Source organism: Triplophysa rosa, linkage group LG1 (genome assembly GCF_024868665.1).
Source record: "Triplophysa rosa linkage group LG1, Trosa_1v2, whole genome shotgun sequence".
NCBI classification, from domain to species: Eukaryota; Metazoa; Chordata; class Actinopteri; order Cypriniformes; family Nemacheilidae; genus Triplophysa; species Triplophysa rosa.
The window spans coordinates 39357299-39383328 of NC_079890.1; the positions used below are offsets into that span (position 1 = coordinate 39357299).

The 26030-nt window shown below is 43.8% G+C and overlaps 2 protein-coding genes across 2 annotated transcripts in view; both read right to left on the reverse strand.

Annotated features, from left to right (window-relative positions):
- LOC130554795 (uncharacterized) overlaps positions 1 to 7436 on the reverse strand; it is a 50863-nt gene extending 43427 nt beyond the window's left edge. Inside the window, exons 1-5 of the mRNA XM_057334693.1 lie at positions 7407 to 7436; positions 7294 to 7334; positions 7115 to 7153; positions 1870 to 2143; positions 1639 to 1775 (exon numbers count right to left, since the gene is read on the reverse strand). Coding sequence (XP_057190676.1) covers positions 1639 to 1775; positions 1870 to 2143; positions 7115 to 7153; positions 7294 to 7327 — 484 coding nt within the window. The 5' untranslated portion in view covers positions 7328 to 7334; positions 7407 to 7436. The remainder of the gene's footprint in view (positions 1 to 1638; positions 1776 to 1869; positions 2144 to 7114; positions 7154 to 7293; positions 7335 to 7406) is intronic.
- The window catches only part of LOC130557097 (uncharacterized), a 236932-nt gene that overhangs the window by 196854 nt on the left and 14048 nt on the right, over positions 1 to 26030 (reverse strand). The gene's annotated exons all lie outside the window — the stretch shown is intronic.

Below are 26030 nucleotides of genomic sequence, written 5' to 3' on the forward strand. Positions count from 1 at the left end.
CTGCTTAACAAGCAAAAAACATCACTTTTGATATTTTTAAATTACCATGGTTTTATTATAGTAAATAACTAAAATAGTAAAAACGAGATTTGTTTGATTTCATTACCCATAGCCTCATTTATACACTTTTAAATGTCCGCAAGCGGCCATCTTGCCGATAACATCTCTCGTTGTTCCATGTGATTTGGACAATTTTAAGTTACGCCCCCTTCCCAGTTACGCCCCTCTCTTGCACTCCGCAGACAGACACTATTGCGTCAAAGGGTTAACAACATTAATTTAAGACATTGAGGACAGGCTGGAACCTTGAAATTGATGTAAATCCGTCGTAGACTCGCTGCAATTAATGGAAATCCGCCGTAGCGACGGAGAACTTTAATCCATGTGTATTTTAATACAACTGAATGCCCATTAAAGCCGTTGTTGTTTTATTCATATATTTTACGTTTATGTTATCAGACATAAAATAATAATTACAGACTGTAACGAGGAAGGCGGGACGAGAGCTGTGAGGGAACGGTGCGAGGCCGTTGACACGAGTGATAATGAGTGTCAGCTGCGCGTTGCACCGGTCTCGCATCTCTCACGGAGGAGCTCCGAGAGCATAAGAGGAGGAGCGACGGGAGTGTAGGACAAGAGAGAACCAGGCCTGGACATTGTGTTAAGTTTTATTTATGTTTGTGTGGTCGGCAGTTGACCGTGAGGTAGCTGTCGCCCCTTTACTTTCATTTTGTTGTTTGTTTATTTTATTATTAAAAGTTGGTTATCGTTCGCCTGTTCCCGCCTCCTTCCTTCCTTACTTTGAACAGTATTACACAGACAAATGTTTATGTTCATATGTCTAGTAAGTAACAAATGACAGGTGCATGTAAATGGTGTTTTGTACTCACTCACAAAGTAAGCTGCGGTTTGGTCATGAATGTGTTGCTTCTGCCGCTCACTGAACAGAGAAGACGCCAAGAGAGACATGTTTTCCACTCACTGAAAGTTAAAGGTTTATCCAAAAAACACGCAAGTATCTTTTCTGAAGTTAAAAACCCTGTAAACACCGCACCACTGCACACCTTTGTGCACACGACGCTGGGGCTGAGTGACAGATGCATGCACCACGAGTCTCCGCTGACCGCACGCGTGTTTTCCAAAACGGACCAGGCATTGTAAGTAAGCTAATGAATGGGAAACACACGTCCCTTCGCGAGCAGGGGTAGTAGCCTACGATCACGCTCTAATGAAGTGAATGGGGAGTTACAAATTGCCCTTATTTAAATCTGTCAAAATGACGGTGGATCTTCAGATTTTTCCGTCACTGGTAAAAAGAATCCGTCAATGACGGAGAATTTTCGGCCTGACGGCGACCTCTGACCTGAACTGCTACTCAACATTAGTGATATGAATCAATGCATTTTAATAAACTTCTGAAATGTGTGACAAAATTCAACCTAATCACGCTTTGGTTTATTGGTTGAACTTGAACAATAACCAGAAAACAGTACATGATTTGTGCCACATAAAGGCTTCTGGGAACATTTTTGGATAATTAATCATTTAAAATTAATCATGTTTGGAAAACACATACTTTGTTAAACTAGTGAATTTATCCAGTGCTGGTTACCAGTATAGATTTAACCATCTTATTACCTGTTCCATAGACCTCCACCTCACACAGAGAGAGATACTGGACTGTAGGCATGACCACATTCACATAACGTCCCACCGTCCCATTACATGAGAAAATAATCGATGTGCCGACTTGAAGATTAGGAATAACAACACATCTAGAGAGAGAAATCAGAAAACTGAGAATCAATGCACCTGTTCAAACAAATCAATCAAAGAAGAGTGTTGAAGTGATTTAATGAATAACTTTACATGGGATTGTTGTTTCCATTGTTTTCCAGTGAGTTTCCGATACGAATCTCTGCTCCGTTAGTTTGTTCTGCCCAACCTTCTGCTCTGTTGGTGACGATCACTGTGCCAATCTCATATTCGCTCAGAAGATCCAGCCTCCACCATGAGTTCATTTCATATGATGTAATGGAGCAGTATGTGTCTTTATCTATTACACCATCTATGGCACGTTGAGCTACCCAGGTGTTGAGATATGTGGAGGACTGTGTAACTGTTCCTTTAGGAGCTACATTCTCTAAAAGAAAATTCAAAGACAGTTGATCAGTCAGTCTGGAAATATAAAGACACCTGTGATCATCTAGAAGAAGTGCTCTCGTGAACGCGCGCCATACACTGACAAGACAGAGGAGAATATATACATTAAAGTCTGTATTTTGGTTTGTTTTTCGCACATAAAGCATTCTCTCACTTCAAAAAACTTCACCTGAGCCACTATGTGCGGATGGACCAATTTAACCATGCCTTTAGTACTTTTCTGGACCTTGACAAAAACTGACACCATGATTTCAATGAGGAGGCCTGGAAATCTCTCGGATGTCACCTAAATATCTTTATTTGTGCTCCGAAGACTCCGGAAGTTCTCTAAACATGTTTAACGTCATGTGGGTGAGTAAAAAATCACACAAAGTTGATTTTTGGATGAACTATCCCTTTAACATACTGTAAAATATATTTTATTTCAAGTTAACGTCTTGGTTACGTATGTAATCTCAGTTCCCTGATGGAGGGATCGAGACGTTGTGTCGAACCGACAGATGGGGTTTGCCTTGAGATCCTACCATCTTCTGACTATTTGGAAAAGGCCAATGAAATTGACGAATGAAATTTGCATGTGGACTCCGCCCCGGATATCCGGGTATAAAAGGAAGACGGCATGCTCATTCATTCACCTTTTGGGCTGAGGAGCCTGAGAGCATCCCTCGACCACTGCGGTGGGTGGCCAGCGTTGTGGCATAAAGGACACAACGTCTCGTTCCCTCCATCAGGGAACTGAGGTTACATCCGTAACCAAGATGTTCCCTTTCTGTCGGTCTCTCGACATTGTGTCGAACCAACAGATTGGGTTCTTCTGGAAAATGCCACAATCTCTAGCGAGGCGATGCTGACTGGCCTAGGCATGTCAGACGTGAGCACCATCGCGAAATTTGTGACCATCCAGTGGAGATGTAGGGGGGTCCCAGTGCTTTTACACGAAAGGTGGGAAGCCCCCATCACCGGCCGTCACAGGCGGAGGCCTTGTTTCTCTAACAGCGAGAAGCCGCACGACACCGTAAGGGCCACTGGGTAAGCGTTATTCCCCCTGGGGGAAAAACACTGCAGAGACCACTTCCTGCCGTAGGGAGGAGATTAGTGGAGACACCAACATGGTCTCACCATCAGGGGAGAACTCATGGGAAAAATATGCAGACTGAAGGAGTTAACCGCAAGGTGGAAGTCCACCTAGGGAGGTCATGGGTCGCCGAGGCGGGAACCACTCATGAGAATACATCAGACGGAACCACCCAGTGGGGTGGTTACCACGTCTGGAGCACTAGGTCCGGTTAGAGCTATGTGGTAGATAACTCAACTGTTACCCGGCCTAAGGGTGGCCCGCAAGGATGTTGTCACTTGCTGACTCCAAAGGAGCAGGTGCCGGGCGAGTTGTGTTAGCTGCCGTGAGCGTATGCCACGCTGGCGATTGATATACGCTACGGCAGTTGTGCTGTCTGACTGGACCAGCAGTCAGCAGGGGCTGCAGCCTCCTCAGTGCAAGTAGCACAGCCAACAACTCTAAGCAGTTGATATGCCAACGCAGGCGGGGGCCTGTCCACCGCCCCGACACTGCGTGCCCGTTGCACATGGCACCCCAACCCTGCAAGGAGGCATCCGTCATCACCACAACGTGCCTCGAGACCTGCCCTAGGGGGACTCCCGTCCACAAAAAGGTCATTGAGGACCAGGGGGTCAGGGTGCGCCGGCAGAAAGGCGTGATGACCATAAGCCTGCTGCCGGTGTGCCACACTCTCCAGGGAACCCGACTCTGTAGCCAGTGTTGGAGCGGTCGCATGTCCATCAACCCGAGGGGGACCACCCACGCCGAGGATTCCATGTGTCCCAGGAGCCACTGAAATTGTTTCAGGGGGACTGCTGACTGCCTGAAGTGTTTCAGGCAGTTCAACACCGACTGAGCGCGCTCTCTAGTCAGTCGCGCTGTCATGGAGACAGAGTCGAGTTCCATGCCGAGAAAGGACATGCTCTGCACGGGGGAGAGCTTGCTCTTTTCCCAGTTGACCTGTAGCCCCAAACGGTCTAGATACCGGAGCACCAGGTCCCTGTGTGTACACAACAGATCTTGCGAGTGTGCCAAGATGAGCCAGTCGTAGAGATAGTTCAGTCCTCTCTCCCTGAGGGGAGCGATGGCATCTCCACGACCTTCGTGAAGACTCGTGGGGACAGGGACAGACCGAAGGGTAGGACCCTGTACTGATATGCCCGCCCCTCGAAAGCGAACCGTAGGAACGGCCGATGACGAGGGAGAATGGAGACATGAAAGTACGCGTCCTTCAGGTCGATTGCCATGAACCAATCCTGACGTCTGACAGACGCCAGGATGCGCCTCTGCGTAAGCATCCTGAACGGCAGCTTGTGTAAGTGTCTGTTCAGGGTACGTAGATCCAGAAGCACAAGAGAGCCCCGAAGCACGGGAGCATCCTCGCCTCTGACTGAGGTAGAGTGGATGCCCCGAAACTTGGGCGGGTGTCTGGTGAATTGGATCGTGTGGCCGAGATGGATCGTCCTTTCTAGCCACCGTGACGGCCTGGGAAGCTGTAGCCAGGCTCCCAGGAACCGAGACAGGGGGACTAGGGGTTCGATCTGCTTCATCGTCAACCCGGGGGGTGGTTCAATGGTGGGCAGTGTGGATCCCTCGCTGGGGGGAGCCCGGGGAGGAGGTCAGCTCTGCTGACTTACCTGCCTGGCGATAACGCAGCTCAACGCACCATCTGACTGAGAGTGCTGAGGGCTGCTGAGTGTGCTCGACGTTGTGTCTTGCCCTGACACAACGTCGAGTTGCCGACCACCGCCGTGTAGAGGGTGAGAGCGGCTGTAATTCTGACCCAGAGAGAGAGGAAACTCTTTTTGTGAGTATGTGGGCGCTAGGCCCCCTGAGGGGCCCAGCAGATGCTGAGACGGGGCAGGAAGCGTCCCAATCTGGCCGCCCAGCGATGGAATGGCTGAGGGCGGGCCCGATGGTGTACTCGATCTCCCTGGGGTCCTCTCATCAGGGCCGCTTCTGCTTCCGCGGCAGCTGCTGACGGGGCAGTGGTCTCCTCCTCGATGTCTTCTTCCGGGAGGCCACCTGCCTAGGGGGCGCTGGATCCGGAGCCGGCGCCGAGGAGAACCGAGGCTGCTGGGAAGCAGACGCCGCACGGGATCTCGAAGGCTGGAAGGCGCCGCGTCGCGGTGTGGCAGGATGTGCTTAATGGCCTCCGTCTGCTTCTTCACCGTCGAGGACTTCTCCCAGCAGTTCTCGACGGTATCACCAAACAGCCCCCCCTGCGAGATGGGTGCGTCGAGAAAGCAAACTTTCTCAGCGTCCCACATCTGCACAAGGTTGAGCCAGAGGTGTCTCTCCTGGACCACCACAGTGGACATCGCCCGACCCAGGGCCCGCGCGGTCACCTTAGTCGCCCGTAGGGCGAGATCGGTGGCGGTGCGGAGTTGCTGCATTAGCGCTGGGTCGGTCCTCCCCTCGTGGAACTCCTTCAACGTTGGCCTTGGCCTGGTGGACTTGCAGGATGGCCATGGCTTGGAGGGAGGAGGCAGCCTGGCCTGCAGCAGCGTAAGCCTTCGACACCAGAGATGCTGAAAACTTACACGCCTTGGACGGGAGTCTAGGCCGGCCCCTCCAGGTGACGGCCGTCTGCGGGCACAGGTGTACCGCGACGGCACGTTCCACCCGGGGGATGTCGACATAGCCCCTGACCGCCCCACCATCGAGGGAAGTGAGAGCGACAGAGCTGGTCTGACGGAAACGAGCCGAAAAGGGGGCGTTCCACGTCTTACTGAGCTCCTCATGCACTTCCGGGAAAAGCGGGACCGGGTACCACGTATCCAGCCGTGAGCGTTGGGGAAGAGGCGGTGCTCGCAGTCCAATGCTCGCGGTGGCCCGGGAGAGCATGGTTGACATCTCAATGTCCGCCTCATCCTGGGCTCGACCCCCCGGGGGAGGGAGCTCCGAGGAATCGTCGGGATCGGATGCCAATAAGTCGCTCTCCGATACTGCAAGCGACATCTCATCATCGTCACGTACTTCCGAGTATGTGGCAGAGGAACAAGACGGGGTGGGACCGTCTCCTGGGGGACGGTCAGACGAGCGAGATGGGGCGCGAGTGGTTCGCGAGCCTGTGGCTGACGGTTTGCCACTCACGGAGCTCCCCAAATCACCCCCGCCGCTCGCCGTCAGGGACGGCAGGGCCGTAGCCGCTGCGGTTCTAGGACGGTAAGCTGACGAGGTGGCTGCTGCTTCCAAAAAGAAAACAGCTACCCATGACCGCAATGTCTTAATCGCCATTCGCCCGCAGTGCGGACATGACATATCCACAAATGCTGCCTCAGCGTGCCGGAGACCCAAACACTTGAGACAGACATCGTGTCCGTCCCCCTCCTCGATAAGCGCGTTGCACCCACGACAACAGCGGGACATGCCGCGCTGGAGAAATTTGCTCTTTTAGATATAAAAAAGGAAAAAACTCAAACACCTCCGGAACTGCCGAGACGCCCAGGGGAAGTCACTACAGGAAGGGACAGTCCGCTGCACCACATCGTAAGGTTCCAGCAATATAACTCTTCAGAAACAATCATCTTAAACAAAGCCTCCAAAGAACAAAAGGTGAATGAATGAGCACGCCGTCTTCCTTTTATACCCGGATATCCGGGGCGGAGTCCACATGCAAATTTCATTCGCCAATTTCATTGGCCTTTTCCAAATAGTCAGAAGATGATAGGTTCTCAAGGCAAACCCCATCTGTCAGTTCGACACAATGTTGAGAGACCGACAGAAAGGGAACAGTGTGTCTTTACATTGACCTCAAACCCAATGTTAAATCTTTCTGAAAGTGCACGTCTACATTAAACACCCAGGAAAATCATTTCAAAACGTTCAAAACAAAGATCACAACTTCACATTATTCTACATTTGTGTGCGAAGTATGTAAAGATTTTTTACCTTCTGAAATGCCTATGTTGCCCTGAATTGAAACAAGACCTGTTGAAAAAAAAAGAAATTAATTAAATGAAGCTGTTAGGCTTTTATTTCTTAACATTTGATAAGTGGTGTTAAAGATTTGCATGAAGAATGACTGACAGCATGTATGATGTTGAGATGATGATGTGAGGTGTACTCACCAGAGAGTAAGATCAGATGAATGAGTTTGTCCATGTCTCTGCTGAACAAAAGGAATATGAGAAAGGAGAAGAGAAGAGAATTGAGTTTCTTCTGGGTTATGAGCAGAACTTACACATGAAGATTTCACTCCTCTCTTCTTCACTCTTCTAGCTATACATCAGTACATCCCTCTGGACATTTGACTGTCACTCTCTCCACCCTCATGATGTAATCACTCAATGTTTAAACCACTTAAAACAACACTGGTTTAACGCTGGTCTAGAAGAACTTCCTGTTCCACTATTCCAATATTTGAACAAACTACAACCAACAGATTATTTATGACTGATTTAAAATGTTAAACAAATATCTTAATGATTTATGTATGTAAGATTTAAAATAAATAAATAAAAAATGAAACCGGAAGTGCTACTTGACCAGTGTTTGTATATTGCGAAGTGGTTCTATAGAACATCATGGGACCTCATAGAACGTCTTATATAAAATACTTTTTTACAAATCAAATCTGGTGTCACGGACATTAAATTAATTCCAAATTGGACATGGAAATGAGGATCTTACCTGTTTTGGTACCTAGAAACCACCAGATGCATAAAAAGAAACCATATTTTATTTGATCATTTTTAAGGTTTGCTGGATTGATTTAAATCATGAAAGACTCACAGAATATCGATGTAAAGACAATTAAAGACTGACAGAATGTTTGATTTCTTCAACACATTTCTTCTGAACCCTGACAATCACTCTCATCATGTTTTGAGTTATGACTTCAGAATAAAGACACTTTCATATAGACAATTTAAACCCAGAGACCAAATAACAACATTTTATAAGCAGAAACTGATTAAGATCAGACAACAGATCTTTAAAAGATGTTTTGGGTCACCTGAGTTCACAACTCTATTGGCATGGATGATTTGTTCCATCTATCAGACACCTGATTTGTTTTGGACTGTTTTGTTTAAGACTCATTTGTTAAGAAGATCAATTCAAATGAAGGATGCATCATGTGTTTCTGCATGAACGAAAAAGAGTCGATGAGTGATTGTTATCAGTTAATCTGATGCAATGTGTTTAAATATTCATCACTCCATTGTGAAATAGAATGCACACTGGAGACGTGTCATTGGTGAAATGAGTGAAATACATAAATGACTCTGGTAAAGGGCTGAAAGGAATCAGTGTTATATGAGCTGCAGGGCGGGGTGTGTTTGGGTGTGTTTGTAAACTGCTGACTGGAAAAACAAAAGACTTTCACTGTAAATGCGATAACCCCTTCTCCCAAACACCACAAAACAGAGACTGTGTCTGTCCCCCGGATTAGCAAACAAAATAATGCGTAAACCTCTTGAAAGTAATTTAATAAACGTTAAACAAACTAAACATGAACAAAATACAGATAATCAACTGTTACGACTCGGACTGCTAAATATTAGATCTCTCTCTAATAAAGCACTTTTTGTTAACGATATGATAACAGATCATAAAATAGACATGCTCTGTTTGACAGAAACATGGCTAAAACCAGATGACTATATTACTTTAAAGGAACAATATGGCATTTTTAGGAGGATCTATTGACAGAAATGCAATATAATACAAAACTATTTCTTCAGAGGTGTATAAAGACCTTGAATAATGAACCGTTATGTTTCTAATACCTTAGAATAAGATGTTTATATCTACATACAGGTGCTGGTCATATAATTAGAATATCGTCAAAAAATTATTTCACTAATTCCATTCAAAAAGTGAAACTTGTATATTATATTCATTCATTACACACAGACTGATATATTTCAAATGTTTATTTCTTTTAATTTGAATGATTATAACTGACAACTAATGAAAATCCCAAATTCAGTATCTCAGAAAATTAGAATATTACTTAAGACCAATACAAAGAAAGGATTTTTAGAAATCTTGGCCAACTGAAAAGTATGAACATGAAAAGTATGAGCATGTACAGCACTCAATACTTAGTTGGGGCTCCTTTTGCCTGAATTACTGCAGCAATGCGGCGTGGCATGGAGTCGATCAGTCTGTGGCACTGCTCAGGTGTTATGAGAGCCCAGGTTGCTCTGATAGTGGCCTTCAGCTCTTCTGCATTGTTGGGTCTGGCATATCGCATCTTCCTCTTCACAATACCCCATAGATTTTCTATGGGGTTAAGGTCAGGCGAGTTTGCTGGCCAATTAAGAACAGGGATACCATGGTCCTTAAACCAGGTACTGGTAGCTTTGGCACTGTGTGCAGGTGCCAAGTCCTGTTGGAAAATGAAATCTGCATCTCCATAAAGTTGGTCAGCAGCAGTTGGCATCCCATCCTCAATGACAAAATACTCACCATTTGAGATTTTGATGGATAGACCTTTCCCGACCCCTTGGGTCAAAGGTCGCGCAGGCGTTTCTTCCGTAAGAGACATGGAGGTGATCCTGGATGACCACGTGATTTCCCTTATTGATAAACTGAATTCTGTGTGTGCTGATGTTTCTCTTTCTCTCCCTATTCCGTCAAATAAGCCCACCCATAATTTCATTCCAGGCCAACAGGTGCTGATTCGGAGTCTGAAACCAGTCGCCGTGGGGGATCCGAGATACCTGGGCCCAGCTGTAGTTATCGCAGTAACGAGAACTGGAGTGCTTACGGATCATCAACCGCAGTGGATTCACGCATCCAGGCTGAAGCATCTGCCAACATCCGCATCACCAATTGACACTTTATGGCCTAAGAAGCCTGCCCAAAGTGTGTAACAGGGCACTGGTGAGAGGGCTTGCGCCAGACAGAAGATCCTTGCTCTTTTAGTGGGTGAGGGGGCCACCTGTCGGCTGAACATAGGGCCTGGGCAAATTTTGCCCCATTTATAGCTTCCCGATCACCTCTGAAGGTTCCCCTGTTACACATTTGGGTCTAAATTGTCCAATATGTCAGTCATATTTCTGGTATTGATCCTGGCTGGTGCACAAGCAATTAAATTAATATATCAAGATGATTCATGGTTAGACCATGACGATCCACCACATTCATATGCCACAAACATGTGGTGGAGATTGGCTAATTACACCGTAAAGACAAGTGACATGAAAGGTAATTGTTATGTATGTACTTTATTACCACATAGTTCCCACTCTACTAGACTGGATGTAAAGGTGCCGAAGTTTGAATACCATGTAGATTGTGTATTGTCTGCAGTTATGCTGCTTCTAGACGTCAGAAATGGCGCTTTCCGGTACAATGTTTCAATCCTGATAATAGTACAGATAAGTTCATCATGAGTATGGATACTGTCCTGCAAGTTGTATCTCCTATGGGGACAGTAACAGCCATGCCAAAGGGACTATGGTGTGTAGAGCGAGAGACTGAGGGAGAAAATGAACTAGGACAGATCCCATTGTCACACTGTAATGGCCAATTTATGGTTCTGCGTAGGACCTACGCCGTAACCTACGCCGTAGCCTGACGCGCACCTCTCCAAAAATGTAACAACGCGTCAACTCAACGCGGACCGCAAGCGCTGTGATTGGTCGGTTTGGCAGCATCGTACTTCCTTCTACGCATTTCTGGCGTCTTCTTCCGGCAAGTTCAGAGTCCACAAAAGAACAACATGGCGAGCATCGACATCGACCAAGTACTGAGCGTCTGATTGAAGAGGTTCGGAAATGCATGCATCCTCTTCGGCGGACTATAAAGACTGTCAGATGGCGGCGAATTCTTGGAGAGAGATTTCCTCTAACGTTGTTTTGGAAGAGTGTCAGCAAAAGACATGAAGAAATTCGCACTTTATAAACACTGTGCACGATCTTTTGCACTTTATTGGCTTTATAGTTTTGTTTTACCTTTTATTGTTACTAGTTTTTTGAAAGTTTTATATTTGTGTTAATATTGCATTGTATACTCATCTATACATAGTTTGCACTTTTACATATTCTGTTCTTTGACTCTTTTGCAAATAAAGAACAAAATTGTGACACTTCCAGATCTTGGTTGCATTTCGTTTCATTTTTAACTAAACAATTAATAGGGTGAGTTGTCCATGACAAAATATGATATTCTATCAGGGTATCATTTCAATACACAGTTTTGACATCTATGTATATACAGTGCTCTGCGTAAATGAGTACACCCCTTTGAAAAGTATACTTTTTTCAACAATATCTAAATGAACACACATAAAAATCCAAAAAGTGGACAAAACTAAGTTTAATATAACATCTGTTTAACTTCTAACATGAAAGTAAGGTTAATAATATAACGGATTACACATTTTTCTGTTTCGATCAGCTCCAACTCCATTAAGATGCGATCAGCTTCCATTGTCGTTTGCAAACACTAGCATACACACAAAACATCGGCGAAGAAGAGCAAACCCGTGAAAACACAAAGAGCCACCAAGCGTTTCGGCGGTGTAATTGCAGTACGACGCATACTCTCAACGCAGAACCATAAATGTTCACGACGGCGTTGTCTACGTACGTACGCTCCTACGCAGAAGTAAAAATCGCGCTTAAGGATGTGTGGAATACCTCGACGGCTGGAGGATGCTGTTTAAATTGCCTATTGGCATACATGGATGGAAATCCACAGATAAATAAAATTCAGTGTAAAGCCCAAGATGGGTTAGGATTGGGTATGATGAACACACAGTTAACTTGGAGACGAGCTAATTCCACAGCCAAAAATTATTGCTTGGAATATTGTAGGCCAAATATTCACAGCCACCCGCTCGTGCCTTCAGACAAAGGCACAAGAATATCTGCTGATTGGTGGTGGTTGTGTGGACAGAGTGTACACAACACTGCCAAGAAATTAGACAGGAAGGTGTGCTTTGGTAGAACCAGCAAACACAATAATAATAGTTGGAAGTCAATCAAAATTGAGCAGAATGAAAAGAGAGTTGGCTGATAGAGGTAAAACACCAGCCATTGCTAGATCAAACCCAGTGCCTAAAGAGCATAGATTATTGACAGGATGGGAAACATTTTGGGAATCGATTATTCCAGGTGTTGGGGTATCTGGTTTACAAATTGAGGTTGAAATAACCAGATATGAATTGATTAAATTTATGAATGACACCACAAGAATATTTGATCACATAAAAGAAGAACTGAGAGGTTTGAGATTAATGACATTACAAAATAGACTGGTACTAGACCAGCTAACAGCCTCTCAAGGTGGTGTATGTGTTATTGTTGGCGATAGTTGTTGTACTTATGTTCCAGATAATGATGCGGATGGGCATTATATTGATCAAGGAATTAAGAACATCATCAGAGCAGTTGCTGAGATGACCAGCCGAGAGAGGAATGGAGAAGAATGGGACTGGAGTTTGAGTTTTTCCAGCCTGTTCAGTAAAATCGAACATTGGCTGATTTTAATCGTTATAATTATATGCATTCTGGTTTTGCTTTGCTTATGGCCCTGTATTATGGCTATGATTCGCCGTGCATTAAAATCATGTACAAGTGTGATTATGAAAGGTTACCATGTTGCTCAGGCAAGACCAGAAGATAAGATGACCACAAATCCAGATGGCATGTAAGGACAGAGCTAAAACATCTGCTCCAACCGCCTTAGATTAGGAATTTTCTTTATTATTTAGCATTTTTACTTTTACTGTTTATCATGGATGCGGAAAATTAAATGGTAAGTCATAAATGACTTAAAGAGGGCACCTGTTAGATTTAATTTCCACATAAATGAATACAAGCCCACTAAATAAAGAATTGTGAAGTTGTTAAGATCACTTTACATTGCTGACTATATAGTAGGAGGGTAGGAGGAAGGGATTCCTTCTGGCTATTCCTGGGAGGAGGGGATTCCTTCTAAGCTAAACATTCTTTGTCCGAACTGCTATACCTTATTTGGTCATTCTGTGAACCCCTGGACATATGAAACCTGCCAGATGTCTTTTGGCACCGTATATAAAGACTTGTAGTTTCTAGAATAAATGAGTTAAAAGCTTGATGCCTCTCTGTGTCTTGTTTTTGTGCTCCCAGATCTGCAGAAGAATTCTCTCACAACATCCAACCTATTTATGATTTGATTTTACTGGTGATCCAAAACACAGAAAGAAATTTAGTGTTCGTAAGGAACCAGAAATTTAACAAGAAGGTAATTGTCAACTGAAGCCCGAATCATTTATCATCTGCCATGACGAAAACAGGCAGAAGTATGCAATGCTGTCTTTCAACGAATGCACAAAAAAACCACAAAGAAGCCGGCGAAAGAAATTAAGAAAGTCTACGGGGATTTATATTTGCGCAGCCGGAGAATCTGCGGTGTCCTGTCGCTTCACTGGAAAAAATGTCCTTGCTGCCGCCCAATCCACCGGCCTTTTATCTCCACCCAAAGCGGGCAAATTACACAAAGGATGAATGGTAACTTAATTTAACTTAAATAAAAATGTAAACTATATTGATGCATATTATGATCCCTTGTTGTCAATTGCCACCCATATATTTTTGTTACAGTGTAACTGTTAGCTGGTAACTGTAGTTTGTGCTCCGTTTGTGCTGGTTTGTGGCGCGAAAAATTTCGTTTGTGCTGCTTCGGTTTTTTAAATATTAGACATTGAATTATAGGCGATGACGTCATCAGCCCCCCGACATGCTCCAAACTCATCCACAATAGGCTCAATCGTTTGTACTCTGTTTGTGCTGGGTTGTGCCGTAAAACATTTTGTGTGTGCTGCTTCAGTTTTTTTTATATTAGATATTGAAATATGGGCGATGACGTCATCAGCCCCCCGACATGCTCCAAACTCGTCTAAAATAGGCTCAATCGTTTGTGCTCTGTTTGTGCCGATAAAAGTATCCTTTCTGATACTGTCTTTTCTAACTATACAGTCGAGGTATCAAGGTGAAACCAAAACAACCCACCAAATCACATTTGTTACCTATCCACTCTGCGTTTTCAAGTTTAAACGGACACAGCGGATCTGTCAGGATTTGGCAGGGGAAGAACCCAAATGCAGGCAGCAGTGAAGGGGTTAACAAAGATATATTTATTAAATCAACAAAACAAAGGAAAAACCCACGAGGGGGTATCAAAACAGGAACTAAACTAAGAAACAAACAGAAAACAAAAGACTTCCCACGAGGGGGCAAAATGAAAACAAGAACAGTAGAACTAAACTAAAAGACACAACCAAACGTCTTAAAATAATACAATGAACAAAACTCACAAAACACGAACAGGACAAGGAACAGGACCACGGGTAGCAACACCACGAACACACCAGAACAACGCACGACAGCACATAATACACAGTACAATCCACGAGCACAAGACAAAGAAACAAGAGGGTATTTAAAGGGAAGACAAACGAGGGATAACGACACGGGGCAGGTGTGGGTAATCAAACACTTAGGGAAAGATAACGAGGAAACAAGAGGAATGGGGCCAATGACAAGACACTGGAGAGAACGTATATTATTGTCAAACGGACAATAATATGTTTCTCTCCACACATAACCAAAGACTTTGTCATGGCTCTGCTACAGGACCAAGAAAAACATGACTAAGGAAGCAGAGCCATGACAGACACAGAATTTGTGTGGAATGTAATACAAACTACAAGGTAAGTGTTTTTACTTAGTACTTTATGTTGTTATGTGAATAACAGTGGTAAAATTAACATATGTCAAAGTACACGCAACATAAAGACACGCGCCTATCAATCATTAGAGAGGCGCGAGGTGAGGCACATGTTTAGTAAACGTGAGCAATAACAAATGTGTGATTAGTGTTCGTCTTTGAATGATTGTGAGTACCAGTTTCTTTAAAGATAATTATTAACTTAATTAGCTATAGACACTATTTTATAAGTAAATGTCATGTTTCCATGGTTATTGAGCTTATTTAGACCTAAACTGGCTGGGCTAAGAGAACGCGCTCGGCGCATTTACCTCAGTTTATATTATTGAAATTGCAGTTTTGGTGAATATCTTAAGCTGTAGTACGTCCATCCGTGTACCCTTAATTTTTTTTCTGACATTATGTTGCTGTAAGGCTGATGATAAATTATTATATATTAATATATTTATGTATATGAATATATTGCCATAGCATTATATGGCGTAGTTTGCTACGATGCATAAGTCAAGACATGTCATGCTAATTGTTTCTTTAATTACTTTTTTTATTGTAGATCCACCCTCACCTGTTCATCTACCTTTTCACAATAAACCCTGGAACTGATTCTGAATGCTGCAATCCAGTGATCTGACAGACAAACCAGAAGATAGGCTTGAGATTTTAAACTATTCTTACACTTTTTTACATATTTTACACATAGTTTGTTTGTATATACTGTACGTATATATAGTGGTCAAAAGTTTACATACACTGCAGACTCTGGAAAATGTTGAACATTTAAGAAGGGCAAGTATTTTGAAAATAAAGGTTTGTTTTTAATTTTATCCTGAGTTTGTTTGTCCTGGACTGTCCACTGATCGTCAGAAAGATCATACAGGTCCTGCATAATATTTGCATTTTCAGCATCTTCTGCATTTTTTACCCCTGTCCAGCAGTGACTATATTAGCCACAAACATTTAAACAGTGATGCTCAAAGAAGTGAACACCTTACACTAAAACTCGAGCCCAAGATTACACTCATTGGTGTAAATTGTTATTACTTTGTCTTCTGGAAAACGTCTCGGTTACGTTTGTAACCTCGGTTCCCTGATGGAGGGAACGAGACGTTGTGTCGAACCGACAGATGGGGTTCGTCCCTGAGAACCAATCGCTTCCGACTACTTAGAAAAGGCCAATGAAAATTGCCAAATGAAATTTGCATGCCGGACTCCGCCCCGGACATCCGGGTATAAAAGGGAGACGGCGTGCATCATTCATTCACCTTAGTTCTGAGGAGCCTGAGACCTCTCACGACTGCTGCAGAGGACAGCACGTGTTGTGGCAAGAGGACACAACGTCTCGTTCCCTCCATCAGGGAACCGAGGTTACAAACGTAACCGAGACGTTCCCTTTCTGTCGGTCTCTCGACGTTGTGTCGAACCGACAGATGGGGTTCCAATGGAAAACGCCATAACACTGTGCCCTGTCACAATCTCAACGAAGCGACGGTGACTGGCCTGGGCGTGTCAGCCGTGAACGCTACCGCGAAATTGTAACCTACCAGTGGGTAGGTAGGGGGTCCCAGAGCTTTCTTGAAAGGTGGGAAGGCCCCTACCTTCGGCCTCACAGGCGGCGGCCTTGTTTCTCTAACAGCGAGAAGCCGCCCGGAACCGTAAGGCACTGGGTAAGCGCTACTTCCTCAAGTGGGGGATGCGCTACAGAGACCACTTCCTACCGCAGGGAGGAGAATAGTGGAGATACCAACATGGTCTCACCGATGGGGAAGAACTCATGGGAAGAAAGTGCGGCTGAAGAGAAAACCGCGAGGTGGAGGTCCACCCGGGGAGGTCATGGGTTACCAAGGTGGGAACCAGCATGAGGATACATCAGACGGAACCGCCCTACTGGGGAGTTGCAACGTCTGGTAGCACTAGGTCCGGTTAGAGCTATGTTGCGAATAACTCCGGAGATACCCGGCCTAAGGGGCAGGGCTGCTCTGCCCAGCCCGCCCCAGAGGGTGCTTGCTTAGTGATGGATGGAGTGCCTGTTCTTCGCCCAGTGGGGAAAGAATGGAGGCTGAATCGGTATACTGACCCACTCGAGAGAGGGGGAAAAGAACCGAACAGGCGTACACCCTACCAGTTGCCGGTCCTACATGTGGCCATGCAGGACGCGGGCTGACACCGGCTCTACGCGGAGGTTGTAAAACCTCGCGAAGGTGTTGGGTGTAGCCCAACCCGCAGCTCTGCAAATGTCTGCGAGAGAGGCCCCCCGTGCCAAGGCCCAAGAGGAGGCAACACCCCGGGTGGAGTGGGCCCTCACTCCTAGGGGGCACGGGCGATTTAGGGATTGGTAAACTGCCTTGACAGCGTCCACAATCCAGTGGGCCAACCTCTGCTTGGAGACAGCTCTCCCCTGTTGCTGACCTCCGAAACAGACAAAGAGCTGATCCGAGCTCCTGAAACTCTGTGTGCGGTCTAAGTAGAGGCGCAGCGCGCGTACTGGACACAACACGGACGGGGTTGGGTCTTCCTCCCCAGTGGGGAGCGCCTGTAAGTTCACCACCTGGCCTCCGAGATAATGACCAATGCAGGAACCATTAGCACGAGCCTGGGGCCGAGAATTCAAGGAGTTAGGGGGCGTAAGGGTGCAACTTGAGACATCCTGGGTCCTTAATCGTAAGCAGCGAACCAGCGAGACTCTAGATTAGGGGTGGGCAATTAATTTTACCAATGGGCCACATGAGAAACTTGCATGGTTGTAGAGTGCCGGACCAATACACTTAACTCAGTTCTGTCCTGTATATTATATCTTTACAAAAAATTGTACGGTCACACTGTCACGTCACATGCATGGATGTACGTTTCACATGTAAATTTAAAAATACTGTAGATGAGCCTCCAGCTTGAGTTTTTTTAAAAATACGTCTAAAAATATGAATAGATGTTTTTTTTATATCTATACGATGGCATAACGATGTCTGACAACAATATAATGAAGGAACATGTGCAAAATGCCCTAATCTCCAAACCTGCACTGAACATACATTCATTTCAACATGAACAACTTTAAAAGAAAACTAAAGTGTTGTTTTCTGCTGAACTGAGATTAACAAATAGCAGCATCAAGTTTTGACTGATCATCCTCTGATAACATTTCAGCTCTTCTTGAGGCTGTTGCAGCTGAAAGGGGGGGTTGTTTAATATTTTCTTTTAGTTCATGTCTTTATTTTCCTTCTAAAAGTGTTTCACAGAAGCCTCCATGCACTCTTTTACTTTTTTTCCCATCAGTAAAGGGCTTTTTATGTTTTCCTAAGATCCACTGTATTCTTTGGTTGTTGGGCGGTAAGTGAGTGAGGGAGGGAGGACCCGTGTAGATCGCTCCTACTGGGCTTTGAGCTAATATATTTTGCGTGTCCTTACCTCGGACTGCTGCGGATAAGTTTCTTCAAAGTGTCCACGTCTAATTTCATAATGCTGTTTAAGGTTTCCAATTTTGACAATCGCAACAGACTCCGTGCAAATGAGACAAACCGGTCTCGTGCATGTCGATGCAGGAAGAATAAATGCAAATTTCTCGACCCATTCATCTCAGAAAACATGGTTTTCGGCGTCAACTTTTCTAACTTTTGAAAAGGACATTGTTTTTCAGTCACTGACTGTTACATCTGTGTGCGCGCTGTGCAGTGAGTCTGTCTCGACTCTCTTCACTCAACCGCGTCTGAACTAGCAAGTAGCAACAGTGCGCATATGTTAACTGTCCGTGGCGCCGTAGGACCCAAACTGCTACTGAGCGGACCTTGATGTGCCTGGTATAAATTTGATTGCATTAGAAAATAATGTTAGGCGTTCATTTATTTATTATGTCAAAAATCTTTGAGGTCCGGACAGACGCATCTAGCGGTCCTGCCCTGCCCTAGGGGCTCGAAGGGGGGCCTGGTGAGACCTGACAGGGCTACATCCAGGTCCCAAGAGGGTATGGAGTGCGGACGAGGCGGGTTACGCCTCCTCACACCCCTTAGGAATCTAATGACCAGGTCGTGCTGTCCTAGAGACTTCCCAGCAACTAGGTTGTGATGAGCAGCAATGGCGGCTACATACACTTTCAGTGTGGAGGGGGAGAGGTTAGTCTCGAGTCTCTCTTGTAGGAAGGACAGCACGGACCCGATCGCACAACTCCGTGGGTCTTCTCCTCGAGAAGCACACCAGGTCGAGAAGAGGCGCCANTACACCAAAACCTTATTTCAAATGATTTATTTGTAGATATATCTTACAAGTGTTGTTGCTGCATGATCGCGCTCTTATATAAGATTTTTGCATAAAACCAGCTGAACCTCCGTTGTCTTATTTTGTCTGCCTCGTCTTTCACAAAGCGGACACTAAAAAGAAATAAACAAACTGCCGCCTTTGTTTTCTCCGTCAGGTTTGTTTTATAATGCCAACTCATTTTCAGGAAAAACTGCTAAAGGCAGTTCAATTTGTTGCTAAAAGTTGCTAAATTACGTTGTGATGTCATTGCGTAATGACGTCATTACAGGCCCGTATTGACTAATCAGGAAGACCTGGAGAATTCCCGGTGGGCTGGGCTGTTTTTTTTGGCCGTGAGGGCCGGTGTTGTCATGCCACTGGGTTAAAATATACACTGTAAAACTGGTTTGCCAGTAACTTACTGTAGATTTAATGTACAATTTTGTTTTAGGCATAAACTTACCCAGTTTGTATATTTTTCTTTCATAAAACAAGACTAAATATCTTGGGTCACTTTTCTTGTTATGTAAATGTATCATAATTTAAGAAGTTTTAAATATTTTTACAGAAAACAAAGAGAATAATGCTTAGGAAGAATGTCATTTTTTGCAGCGTTGCTGTGCTAATGCCAGTCTCTTCTTGCTCATTTTGAATCTCAAAAGTCAAAGTGTTTTCATTTTGATTAAAGTAATTGAAAACAGTACTAATTGGAAAGTATATTAAGTAGTAATTCAAACTACAGTAAATTATTGGCAAACCTGCTGCAAAAACTACAGCAAAGTTTTACAGTGACATGCTGTCCTTAGGCTGCCTGCAACAGCAGCACCATTCTTTTATTATTTTACTACAGCCCCTCTCTTTTTATTTATTATTTTCTCACAGCCCCATTCGCAGAGTACAGCCTGCAGGTTAATGATGATGTAATTATCTTTTGACTCCACCGACAGCGGCACCTTGTTAAAAAAACATCAGTTGTAGGAGATATGCCATGCGAGGGAAAACAATGGATAATAGAAAGCGCAAAAGCGATGCTGAAAAGGTCAGATAAAAAAAGCTCTTGAAACTGACACGGCCAAATGTACTAAGCCGAGTACATTTTTCCTAAAACTAGCGAGACAACAAATGAAGACAATGAGACGGACGGTAAGCTAACGTTAAACTAGTTAGGAGCAGTGCAAGTACTCACTGTTAGAAGTCCTGTTAGCTACGGTTGCCAACCGTCCTGTATTAGCCGGGACGTCCCGTATATTGAGCCTGCCTGATTTGTCCCATACGTGACTTCCCATGTCCCGCTTATTGACTGCTCAGCGGATTGAAGCAACAGCAGCAGCAGTGGTGTTCAAGACACTTGAGAATAATATTACCGACACTTGTCATGTAATCACAGCCCCCTGACGCGCATCAGTTTACATTAAGAAAATGCTTCTTTGTTTCTGAATCTGCAAAGCATGCATCTGTCGCACGCTCCCTCAGACCTCCGTTTGTAAACTGTTTTGCACTGTTTGCCTGACCGGGGGGGCTGCTGACATCAACTTTAGAATTTAAAGTTTTCATATTTATTAATATAACTTTAAAATGTAACATTCTGCTTAATTTATTTATTATTAAATATAGGAATTTATTCTCTGTCTAATATTTGACCTGTGTTTCTTTCTTTTATCTTAAATGTTTACTTCTCTGAGATAACCACGCTGTGTGTGTGTGTGTTTGAGCTTACATTTACATTTAGTCATTTAGCAGACGCTTTTATACAAAGCGACTTACAAATGAGGTAAACAATAGAAGCAATTGGAACAACATAAGGACAACAAAAAGCATAAGTGCAATAAAACTGTTCTCACAACGCTTACCACAGTATACAGAGCTAAGTTGGTTTTTTATATAGAAAGAGTAGAAAAGAGATCAGGTCAGGTGCTGATGGAAGAGATGTGTTTTCAGCCGATTCTTAAAGATGGCCACAGAATCTGCTGATCTTGTAGCAGAGAAGAGAAGGATGTGAGAGCGATTTTTTACCTTTTTGGGATGGCACCACAAGACGTCGTTCCTTTGCAGAGCGTAGGGATCTGGCGGGTACATAAGTCTGCATTAGCGAATGAAGATAAGGGGGTGCCGAACCAGTGATGGTCTTGTGGGTCAGGAGCAGAGTCTTGAATTTGATGCGAGCGACTATAGGGAGCCAATGTAATTTAATGAAGAGAGGAGTGACGTGTGCTCTCTTCGGTTCCCTGAAGATCACTCTTGCCGCTGCATTCTGGATCATCTGTAGAGGTTTTGTTGTGCAAGCAGGAAGTCCAGCTAGTAGCACATTGCAATAGTCCAGTCTGGACAGAACAAGAACCTGGACTCGCACTTGCGTAGCATGCTTGGATAGGAAAGGTGTAATTTTCCTAATATTGTAGAGGATGAATCTACAGGACCGAGTGGTGCTTGCAACTTGATCTGTGAAGTTTAGCTGATCATCGATCACCCCTCCCAGGTTTTTGGCCGTTCTGGAAGATGTGATGGTTGATGAGCCCAGTTGAATGGAGAGATTGTGATAAATCTTTGTGTCGGCCGGGATTACAAGCAGTTCTGATTGTTTTTGCAAGGTTCAGCTGCAGGTGATGGTCCTTCATCCAGAGCGAAATGTCGCTCAGGCATGCTGAAATGTGTGCAGAAACAGTCGGATCGTCAGGCGGAAAGAGGGAGAGCTGTTCAGAGGGAGGGAGCGTGGCGGAGACCGCAGAGGATAAGCGGGAGGGAGAGAGTGTTCGTAATGTGACCAGTGGGGAAGCATGTGTAGTGTCTGGAGAAGTTAGGTCGAGATCAAGAGTGATGAGGAAATGATCCGACGTGTGCAGTGGGGTGACCTGGGAGTGATGAGTGGAGCAGTAGCGCGTGTAGATTAGATCTAGTTGATTACCAGACTTATGGGTTGCTGAAGTGGGAACTACCTTGAGGTCAAACGATGCAGTCAGGTTGTTGAAGTCGGCAGCCTGTGGTTTTTCAAGGTGGATGTTGAAGTCTCCAAGTACCACCAGAGGAGTACTATCCTCGGGGAAGGATGACAGACGCGTATCCAACTCCTCCAAGAAATGTCCAAGCTGACCTGGGGGACGATTGATAACTACAACATGAGTTTTAACAGGGTGGATGACAGTAACAGCATGTGACTCGAAGGAGATGTTGTCACATGAGGGTGCCAGTTGTTTGAATTTCCAGTCGTTAGGGATAAGTAGACCTGTTCCTCCACCCCATCCTGATATTAGTGGGCTGTGGGAGAAAGTGTTGTTATTTGAGAGGGCAGCCGGTGTGGCACTGTCCTCTGGCTTGATCCTTGATTCAGGACACTTGCGTATGTCAGTACGCGTGTATATTGTGCTCTGTGCGTGTGGAGTTGTGCTTTATGCATGTGGGAGTGTATGAACCTGTGTGCGTGTCTGTATTCTGTGTGTGTTCATTTTTTTTTCTTGTATAAAAAATAATATTTTGTATAACTTGTACATGTACAGCTGCTTTGTAACAATGAAAACTGTAAAAAGCGCTATATAAATAAAGTTGACTTGACCTCCGCGTCACGCACACTCGCACGTGCACACACACACACAAAGTGTTGTGGTGTTAACAAACTTTTTACAGAAAAGCGCATAACAACATGAAATGTAGTTTGTCTGTACATATGCACATAGTTTGATACGCAGACGGACGCATAGCCTACTATTTTATTGATTAATGTCTGTAAACAGAAATGGAAAATATGTCAATGAGAATGGCTTTCTTGTGCATTTAGTTGTGCTAAAATGTTAAAATACTGTACAGTACTATATGTAACCATTTACGCAAATACGGCGCAATGACGTCATGCATATGTTAATTAGCACTGCTGCACAGGTCAAATTTTGTCCCATTTTTAATAGTGAAAAAGTTGGCAAGCCTATGTGTAGCCTACATTAGTAACAGTTATAAACAAACACTGCAATAACTGATGAAAGACAGATGATGTCAGCTCCACTGCTTTACACCCATTGGTCGCTGCCTGCCAAAAGTCGCTCATCATTTGCATAAATTAAACAATTCTCAACTTTGTCGCATCGATAGACACGGCCACTTCCTCTTATTTATATTCTAGGTTATGCCATACAGTATGCATGCATTATTAAAAAAAATGACAATATTTACAACAAATAAATTAACGTGCAGTCAGTGTAAACAGCTGATCTCTAGATATCAGATTATAAATGTGGCAGGTGTTATGAGGTGGCATCATGGAGTTGCGACACTCGATCTCGCCGCCGTGTGGTCAGTGGTTCATGAAGCCCTCAATAGTTCCAAACAAATCCGTGATGTCAAACTATTTGAATGGATTTTAGCGGGACAGACAACAGAAACTATATTTGCATACATTTTGCTAAATATATTAGCACATTGTGTACACTGAATACTACGCTGACTACATTTTTAGCAGCATTTCGTCTGGGGAGTAATATGAATTTTAGGGATGAACAATATCAAAATCTCACTGTACGATAATACCTCGGTATACAGTCCACAGTACAATTTTATATTATATTTTTATATTGTCACTTGCGTTCCGAAACGTAGAGCACGACACAGCGAAACCAATAAAAATAGAATAGCTTCTTAATTTCAAACAACTCCACCTTAAACAAATTATGAAAAATAAACAATTTTATGTGCTTTTCACAAACTTTCAAAGCAAATTTCACTACAAATTTCTCAGTTATGTCACATGAGGTATCGGTGCATTTTTACGAGTACAAGTACGAGTACATAAGCTTAGTATCGGGCCCGATACTTTAATATATGCATGCAGTTTCATGAGAATGACAGCTAGGCCATTTAGCTAATTCTAAAATTTCATATTGTTTAAATATGGAGGCCTTTTACTGGAAACATGCTATGATTGTGGGTAGAGTGAAAATAATATGACTTGATGTTCCGGGCCTTTTTACATCTGAGACAGGTGCCCTGGACTTCCTAAAAAGCGAATTGCTGTGTTGCTGTTGTGCGTGACTTTTTAGAACAAGGTCTGTTAGCCTTTTACCCAAGCAGAACAAGCAGCTATTGCTCATTCTATTGGACTACAAAAAAATCTAAATCCCAGACAGCTAGTTACGGTCTGGCCCCAACTAAAATCTCCAGGAGTCCATGTTTATGTGATGGCAGAACAGGCAGATAAAGTTGTTTTTCACATGAGAATATGTTGTTTGTGTGGTGTGGTTAAAAAAGAAAAACACTACAGGAAATAAAAGTAGATTAAAAAAAGTTATTGCCTACATACCAGTAAACTTCACAGCAAGTAAAGAGATTTGAGCTGGCTGTTGATTGTGTTTTTGATAATAGTGAATAAACTGAGACTATTACAAAATAACCAATGCAGAGATAACTAGGGCTCAATGTCAAGATTATACATTTGTCTGATGATTAATAGTCAAATAAATAATTGTTTTATAAATTGTCAAATAAATAATTGTGTGATTAATTTGGATTTTATAAAATGATTACAATTATTTGTAAATTCAAATTAAATTGTTTCTCATAGGGATGTAAGATATTTTCACCATTTACGGGGGTGATTTTATTGCCATCCGAATCCAGAATGTCTGTGTTTTTCTCCCACCACCCGCGGAAAAATCCCAGGCCGAATTACCTACTGTTTTTTGACAAACACCAAGGTCGTGCGGGAATTTAGTTGCCGTCCGAATCCTCATCTCTGAGTTTATAACAGGCGTTAAATCCAAAATATGTTTTGTAAAACTGTTCTGACCACTTAAAAGCACTGCACTGTGTTGCTCTTTAGAAGGTTCAGGGATTATAGTGTCTAGTATATATTATAGTTTATTTTAGATTATAGTGTATAGTATAGTTGAAAATACCATAAATGGCAGCATAAAAAGTACAACATGACTCGCATAACATCTTATCACCCGAAGCGCTTCTGCGAACGGAGAGAAACAGTTCACAGATGGCAGAAATGCATTGTGGCGAGGGGAGCGTGGTGTAGCGAGGTGTGCAGCAGGAGAGAGAGCCGGGAGACGAGCGGTAAGTGAATGGAGTAATTACAGACGATCAACACCTGTGTCTTGTTCCAGTAAGGGCGCGGAGAGAGGATATAAGCACCAGAGGAAGGCACAATGGGGGAGAAGAGACGGACTCCACACGAGCTGCCACGGACCCAAACCTTCCAGTCAGCCAGGAGGACCTGCGCTGACTTGCGAGCGACACAAGCCAGGCTGAGAGAGAAGCTGGGAACGTTTAGGACTGTTTACTTTGGCGGACTCGCTACATGCATCCTTTTGGCTTTCTTTATTTTACAAAAGCACAATGTTTTGTGGTTATCGTGGATCAACGCAAATAAATGTAAACCCTTTACAGCTTCGAATCAGTGGCGATGGTGCAAAAAATGTTAGGCAACAGGAACAATAACCTAAAAATTACACCATCAATGATAGTAATAGTAGGACTAAATGTAATTGTTAAATAGGCATTTGACAGGTGATAGAACCATTTATCATTACCTCTTATCTTAAAATGAAACATTCAACGATCAAAGCATGTACTTGTAGCATTATTAAGTGAATTTTAATTTATTGTGGATTAATTGCAGTAATAAACTGCCAGCCCATGTGAAAAAATACTGTGGTAGCCTATATTTTATTACTTACTAAAGAAAACTGTAGTATTCTTAGATGCTAAAGTGTTGATGTATAGTGTTTTTGAACTATACCATAGCAAGAGAAGAGTAGAGAGAAGAGTACTGTAAGTACTATAATGCATTACAATATGTCATGGTCGCAACCATAGAGTATTTATGGTAGTCACATTTATTAGCGGGAATACGGTATATTCAAGCAAATGTCAGGTGAATGGTGGCGTGCACGCTGAATGGTGTTGCCAGGAGCTGGCCTATGTC